Source organism: Abramis brama (genome assembly GCF_963993115.1).
Source record: "Abramis brama genome assembly, chromosome: 12".
NCBI lineage: Eukaryota > Metazoa > Chordata > Actinopteri > Cypriniformes > Leuciscidae > Abramis > Abramis brama.
The window spans coordinates 37,965,224-37,973,414 of NC_139974.1; the positions used below are offsets into that span (position 1 = coordinate 37,965,224).

The 8,191-nt window shown below is 37.1% G+C and overlaps 1 protein-coding gene across 1 annotated transcript; it reads left to right on the forward strand.

The window, feature by feature from the left end:
- The first annotated feature begins 1,288 nt into the window (after positions 1 to 1,288).
- On the forward strand, positions 1,289 to 7,978 carry LOC311094105 (putative methyltransferase-like protein 24). The gene is made up of 5 exons (XM_084131841.1): positions 1,289 to 1,959; positions 2,567 to 2,665; positions 2,794 to 2,906; positions 4,538 to 4,757; positions 7,542 to 7,978. The coding sequence occupies exons 1-5, from the start codon at positions 1,660 to 1,662 to the stop codon at positions 7,854 to 7,856; spliced, it is 1,047 nt and encodes a 348-aa protein (XP_083987967.1). The 5' UTR covers positions 1,289 to 1,659; the 3' UTR covers positions 7,857 to 7,978.
- The last annotated feature ends 213 nt before the right edge of the window (positions 7,979 to 8,191 follow it).

Sequence of the window (8,191 nt, forward strand, 5' to 3'; positions counted from 1 at the left end):
TCATGGATGCTGAAAGAGCATCTAGCACATGAAAAGAAAGAAAAAGACTTAATCTGTTCATTACCCCGTTCTCTGTGTTCTCTATTTGAGTTGTTTGATAGTTTTGTTGTGCACTCCTGTTTCTTGGTTATCGCTTATAATATGTTTCAATATATATGCATATGCAACACAAATGTTCTTTGCAGCACCTGGAAAATGCAATATAACATGCATCAGGTTGACAATTTATTATATATTATTTCATTGTCCATTTGCATTTGTATAAATACAAAAAAAGTTTAAAGTAAGGTAAAATAAAAACTTAATGTTGGCTGTTTGTCATTCTAACATGCAATCAAGCCAACGTCGTCATAAAACAATGCCAATATCAGATATGCATTTACCTTTTAAATTTAATTAATATCCACCTTCTGTGCAAACCAGTGCTTTACCCAATAGATTTTTATTTATTTATTTATTTTATTATTTTGCAATTATTCTCCCCATATTTTGGACCTAATGATAATATTTTACAATTGTTCAGAGGTCACAAACAGATTTTAGAAATGTAAAAATACAACAATAGTGTCATTTTCAAAATAAAAAACCCCCTGATACTTTAAGCTACAAATTTGCAATTTTATTTAAGGTTCAGTAGGACTTTGCAATCACCACTGAGATTGTCATGCGTGCATGAACAATGTTAATAGGCCCTTAAAAATAAACTCCTGATGCTCATCCAGACGTCCCCTGATTTAGCTGTCAGCAAGTAGCCCACTTGTAATTGTTCATTAAGAAACATTTATTGTTTATTAAGGAACTAGCAAAAGCAGTAAGAGAACGTTTTTAATGGGAAAGAGAAAATACTTCTGACTAGCAAGTCAGTTTTAATGATTTGTTTGTGTTTTCTGGTGTATACACCATCTCTTCCTCAAATGGACCATTTGTTGGTAAAGTGGATGTCGCAAAGCACCAGTGGGTTTTATTTCCAGAAATAACAGACTTGATCTGCTTTCGGCTTCCATTCCAGATAGTGTTAGCCTAATTGTTAAATTGAAAGGTAGTGTTTATAAAGATGAGCCGCATCCAAATTTCTACTGAATTCTAATGTCTACCACTCTATGATAGTGGGAAGTGTGTGTCCACTGGCTTGCACACTTAAGATTCCCAGCAGATGCAGTAGCCTACGACATGATGGTATTACTCACCAACTGCATCATGAATTGTGGCTATTTGGACAACCTACTCATATGACGCGCTGTTTACTACAAAGTAGTGAAATGTGTTCGCGCGCGGGGGAGGTGTGTGTGTGTGTGTGTGTGTGTGTGCGCGCGCGCGCGTCTGTTTGAATGCATGCGCACGCGTTCCACTGGCTTCTATTATCTGTCCTGTTCCAATTTCAGTCCCTCAACCTCACACAAACAGCCCTGATTGTTTTTTTCTTTTTCTTTTTTCCATTCAGACATTATAATATTTAGTGTGTCTATTAACTTGTTTTTTTTCTTTGGAAACGTTGGCTGGTGTAGGAAAAATCTTGACTCACACGCACTAGTATTTGTTGACAGTGTCCAGCAGTGATCCCATGCAGTGCCCTCGAGCCAGAGAGTCACGCTGGCGCCGACTCTTCATTTCTGGTGTCTGCGCTCCCACGGGTCACTCCAAGCTCAAAATAGGGAAGGTATGGCCGTTTGTAACTTTAGCGGATTAAGAGGCATTTCCCACCGTATGTTTATTATAGGTCTGTCGGTGCTACTGCTCGTACAACTACTGGTTAGTTTAACGGTGCCGCGCGCATTTAGCAGCACGAGCGGTGACGAACCGGCTTTTCTCGTCATAAGCATTGAAAACAGTGACGGGTCATTGTCGTCTGAGGTTAGGAAAAATGACAGGGATTTGGAAAGCGGTGTATTGGGTCTCTGGACGGACGAGGATTCAGGACTCACAGGATATGAAGACGAAAACGAGCTGGAAAAACCTCAGGTAATTTCATATTCACTATGCAGGTTACTTATTTTCTTCCAGTTTTAGGGGGATCACTCAAAAGAAAATAAATTGCCCTAGTAAATGGGCTGAATTTTAAAATGAATAAATTATGCAGTCATTTTAAATCTGGAGGGATTGGAAAACATACTGTATGTGTGACTTGGCAAAATATACGGGGATCCCTCCTAGACTCTTTAACATGGAAAAATGTTCTGCAAAAGTCTCTCACTCACTCTCTCTTTCTCTGTTTGTCTCGCTGTCCGCCCCCACATCAGTGAGTTCCTCAGTGAGTCATAGCTCCTCTTCCTCTCTAGTCTAGTGTCTCCATGGTTACTAAACAGGGTTGTTGTATGTTTTGGGAGAGGCTCAATTTCCAACAGCCCATCAGATTTAAAAAAGTTCTTTTGTTCAACCTCTGGTTTCAAAAGGGCACATTCTGTGACCCCAAACAAGCTGCAACTTCTCCTGCCTGAAGCGCTGCACATGCTCTCACAGTGTGGCTATCGAATGCCTGACCCTCCTCCACTGCATCCCTGGGTTTTTTTGTATGTGCATTTGAAATTTGGCCAGGAAGAGAGAGATCTTTGTGTTTGTGTGTTTACAGGCCGCAGCTAGAGAGCTGAAACTGCAGCCGTGGGCATCAGAACAACCCTCGTTCTTCACAGAGCTGCTGCGTTTCACCCAGTTCATCACCACAACAGAGGTGCACAAACTTACCATAATGCTTCCTGGTTTGATCATTCTTGTCTTGCGTAACAATTTGCAGTTGTGTGTTATAAAAATGGACTTCAAAAAGCAAGATATCTAGACTTTTCCTGTCACATTCTGCAGGTGAACTGCTCTGTGGTCCAGGATTCAGATGGGAATCAATCTAAACGTCAATCTGATGTTTTGTGCATCAACCACTGGAAGGGCAAAAGGGGTTGTGTGGCCTACTCGTTCAGGTAAATGTATATTAAGTTACAGCAGATTAACTCTTTCCCTGCCATTGACAGAATTTTCATCTTTCCATGTTTTCACTGTTATATGGCGCTATTATGCATCTTCTGAAAGAGGACAGAATCTCCTGATCAAAACACATGTGAAGAAGAAGCACAAAATATGTAATAACAACTTTAAACAGCATATAAATCAAAACTGTCTAATGTTAGTGAATGAAATGTCGATGAGCTGCAGGACTGTGAAGCTTTGGGGGGTGTTGATGGACTCGATCTACTCCATCTGTGTTTTAATCATCATTCTGAATCTCATCCAGATGTAGTCTTTGACAAAAACCTGTTTTTCTCAGCTTTTTTTTAATTAAACTGACCCACATTCAAATGTTGATAAAAAAAGCATTGAGCTAGAATAAAACTAGTTTTTTATTTAGTTTAAAAGCAGAAGCTCTGTTCTTTCTTTTAATCTATTACATATTCAGATATTTATACAACAATATATTCTGGGGGCCATGAAACTTTTGTGTAAATGATCAAAAATGCTGACGGTGACAACAAAAACGTTGGCAGGGGAAGAGTTAAAGACATCACAAATGTCTTCAACTTATTTAATTGAAGCTTCTTTAAATAAGGCAAGTTAAAGTCATCTCTTATCAAAATAAAAGTAGTGACAGATCTTTTCTTTCATATTGTGACGTACATCCGAGTGAAATGGTTAATCTAATAAAAAGAAACAAATGAAAAAATATGATTCAGTTATGAAATATGTCCCTGAGTCATTTTGTAATCAATCTAAGAGTATGTTATGATTTATAGTGTCGAACACAGCACTAAGATGAAGTAAAGCTAGTATTGAGATGCAGCCTTGTTCAGAAGCTAAAAGTTAGTCATTTGTAATTGTAATGAGTTTCCAGTTCTATGATGGGGCCTGAATCCTGACGAAATCTTTCATAGATAAGGACTTGATCGAACAGTGTCTTCTGTTTGGACTTCTTTAAAACAGCCAGCACATTTAAGACCAGACATGAGATGCACGAAATATCGGCCACCATATCGGTATCAGCCGCTATATGTTCATTTTTAATGTAATCGTTATCGGCCCGATAAGAAAATTTGGCCGATATATTAAAGCTGATAAATAATGCATAATTTCCCTCAGCTGAGACACTTCAGATGTGCACTCACTGTTCGCCATGATGGTTTTAAATTGCTTGAAATATGTTTGAAACAGCACAAGTCTGTCATATAGGCTGCATAAAATTATAATGAGAACATTATAATTGTGTGCTTTAATAGTGAGACTTTTGTTTTTGTAATCGGGCTCTCAAAAATTATATAAAAATTTGGATTTAGATTTATTGGCCAATATATCGGTCATCGGCTTTCAAATATAAAGAATTATCGGTATCGACCATCATTTTCATATCAGTGCATCTCTGCACCAGACATGTTCATTTTATATAACGTAGGGCTCCTTGTTTCTTTGTTAGGTCTGAAGGGTGGGATTTGTTGTATATAATCCATGAAAAAACAAAAAACACAAAGCTGAAGGTTGTCCCAGATTCTGAAGCTCTTTTGCAGGGAAACAGTAATTGGTTGGGCTGTTGATTTGAATGTTTCTTTTGTGTGTATCTTTATAGTCTGGATGGGAAGGATGCTGCATTTTTGGACACAGTGTTGTACGCGGGGTGTGAGGTTCATCGCTTTGACCCCAGCGGTCGAGTGGGTCGACCCGCATATATTCAGAATCATCAGGTTTGGTTGGACTGGAGAAACCCTCGCAGTCACTCGCATGCAAGCCTCGTGGGTAACGTACAGCGCAGGCTGCTCGACATCATGGACTCACTGGGACACACCACGGTACTTACACCCAAATACACTCATTCTGATTCTCACAAATAATTGAACACTCACCGTCACTCACTCATATTCACTCACTGAATAATCACACTAAAGTTCTTTCTTCATGTACTTAAGTATATGTTCACACAAGCAACAGTGACTCATATGATGAGTTGCACTTAGGCAGAGGTGGACAACTTCTTTACTTGAGTGAAAGTACAGATAAACTGGTCAAATATTACTCCGTTACAAGCAAAAGTTATAAAGACTGATTTTTACTTAAGTAAAAGTACACTACTGGTCAAAAGTTTTAGATCGGTAAGATTTTGTATGTTTTTAAAAGAAGTCTCTTCTGCTCACCAAGGCTGCATTTATTTGATTAAAAAAATAAAATAAAAAAAACAGTATTATTGTGAAATATTATGACAATTTAAAATGACTGTTTTCTATTTTAATATATTTTAAAATGTAATTTATTCTATTATAATTTCAGCATCATTACTCCAATCTTCAGTGTCACATGATCCTTCAGAAATCATTCTAATATGATGATTTTATGCTCAAAAAACATTCATTATTATTTTCAATGTTGAAAACAGTTATTTACAATTTTTTTTCAAAATTCTTTGATGAATAGAAAGTTCAAAAGAACAGCATTTATTTCAAATAGAATATTTTCTAACACTATAAATGTCTTTACTGTAACTTTTGATCAGTTTAACTCATCCTTGATGAATAAAAGTATTGATTTATTTTATTTATTTCCCCAAAAGTAAAATTTAAATTCTTACTGACCCCAAACTTTTGAACGGTTTTAGTGTTTAATGTTACAAAAGCTGAACTTTCTATTCATCATAGCATCATGAAATAAAAATGTAAATAACTGTTTTCAACATTGATAAATAATAATCATAAATGTTTCTTGAGCATCAAATCATCATATTAGAATGATTTCTGAAGGATCATGTGACACTGAAGCCTGGAGTAATGATGCTGAAAATTCAGCTTTGATCACAGGAATAAATTACACTTTACTATATATTCACATAGAGAACAGCTGTTTTAAATTGTAATAATATTTCACAATATTACTGTTTTTGTTTGTATTTTTAATCAAATAAATGCAGCCTTGGTGAGCAGAAGATACTTCTTTTAAAAACATTAAAAATCTTACCGATCTAAAACTTTTGACCGGTAGTGTAAGTACTTTTTTTTTAATTACTTGAGTATCAAAAGTAAGAAGTAAATGTCAATTAATTGTTTTATTATTGTTGCACTGTTACAGTACCTAATGCCCCTGAAGCAACCTAGTGAAAACACTGACCAGTTTGAAGTATCTGGGGAATTTCAGGAATGAGCTTTTAGAATGTTACAAAACCTGTAGGAATTAAAGGGTTAGTTCACCCAAAAATGAAGATTCTGTCAGTAATTACTCACCCTCATGTTGTTCCAACCCCGTAAGACTTTCGTTCATCTTCGGAACACAAATTAAGATATTTTTGATGAAATCTGAGAGCTGTCTCACTCCTCCATAGGCTTCTATGGGATCGAAACTTGCCGGCCCAGAAAGTTAGTAAAGACAATGTTTAAAATAGTCCAAGTGACTACGATAAATGCCAGGCAGTCTATACTTGAGGAACGGCCACTCTCTGAGAGGACAAAGGACCTTTCTGGAAATTAACATTTGAACTCTCTCTTGTGAAACTAGCACCATCATTCGAGACGCAAGTCTCACCTAAGCAATCCTAATCTACATTTCTTCCCCTCTTACCCAAGAATCTATAATGTGAATAATTATCATACAGTATTACACATGTTTGGTATCGTTTGAAATGTCTCAGTGCGACTGGTACAAAGGTCTCATTCCCAAATAAGTAAAACAAAAGGTAATAAGGTTTTTAAGAGTTTAGAGATAACTGGCACACAAAGGAAGGTGGTCTCCAGACAAATGGTCTCACAAAAGGTGTCAACTCTGAATGTAAATTCCCATTGTTAGCAGATGTTTCCATGTGAAAGAAGTTTCTGTCTATATAATGAAATGCAACTAGAGGATCAGACCTTCCCCGCTGACCGGATGCCTCCATTGGGCCGATTGAGCGCGGGCTTACAGTGGCTCAAACACAAGTTTATCAAGCGACGAGAATACTTTTTGTGCGCAAAAAAAACCTCTTCATTTTCTTCTGTGTTTCTCTGAGTGAGTTCACGTAGTGTAACAGCGCAGCGCTTCTGGGTTGTACGTCAGAACGGAGGCTCACGATTGGCCGATGCTGGTCATGTGTGTGATGCTGGCCAATAGTGAGCCTCCGTTCTGACGTACATGAGGGTGAGTAATTACTGACAGAATTGTCATTTTTGGGTGAACTAACCCTTTAAACAACTGAACTGACAAAAAAAGACAGCCATAATCATCTTCATTTTTTTAATTTAACACTCCTACCAACCATGCACATTTTTTCAGACGAAAAAAATCATGCCCTGACTAACATAACTATATAACATATAGTTCTATATAACATAACATATCTACTCAAGGACCTTGACAGAAATGTAGTGGAGTAAAAAGTACGATATTTGTCTTTCAAATGTAGTGAAGTTAAAGTAACAAGTTTCCAGAAAAAAATAATACTCAAGAAAAGTACAGTAGTCAAGTAAATGTACTTCGTTACTGTCCACCTCTGCACTTAAGGCATGTGTTAATCTCTGGTCATTTTAAAAGAACAGATTTCATACGAATACAATATTTTTGAAGTGTCATCTGCTTGGTCTCAAAATGTCAAACTCATTTAGTGTCTGTTTGCGTAGGTGGATGTCCTGCGTATGGATTTGGAGAGCGCTGAATGGCGTATATTAGAAAGCTGGATTAAGGATGGGACTCTCAGAAGGATCAATCAGCTCATTCTCACCGTTCATCTGCAGTGGGCCGGGTTCGAGGTGGGGGGAGCCGAGGAAGATGTGGTGCGTTTCTGGTACAGTGTGTTGAGAGCCGTCAACATCTCGGGACTGCGACTCGTGCGTTTCACACACGGACCGGGACACATGGTGCTGAGACACAAACTGGACAACTCACACAGCTCATACACACTCAGCTGGATAAGGACAAGCGAGCAGCGCAGATGATCAACTGCAAAATCACTTTAGACACAGAAGCTAAACTCTGAATCTGTGAAAAAGATGATGACAATTTAAAAAAAAAAAAAAAGTTTGGAAACATTACTATTTTTTATGTTTTTGAAAGAAGTCTCTTATGCTCATCAAGCCTGCATTTATTTGATCAAAAATATAGAAAAAACGGTAATATTGTGAAATATTATTACAATTTAAAATAATGGTTTTCTGTTTTATTTTATTTTAAAATATAATTTATTTCTGTGATGCAAAGCTGAATTTTCAGCATCATTACTCCAGTCTTCAGTGTCACATGATCCTTCAGAAATCATTCTAATACTTTTTTC

Bases quoted from the DNA above. Each gene is read 5' to 3' on its own strand.
- LOC311094105 (XM_084131841.1), top strand. From the start codon at position 1,660: ATGGCCGTTTGTAACTTTAGCGGATTAAGAGGCATTTCCCACCGTATG. The intron at 2,666-2,793 runs GTGCACAAACTT...CACATTCTGCAG, and splicing joins AGTTCATCACCACAACAGAG to GTGAACTGCTCTGTGGTCCA. The intron at 4,758-7,541 runs GTACTTACACCC...CTGTTTGCGTAG, and splicing joins ACTCACTGGGACACACCACG to GTGGATGTCCTGCGTATGGA.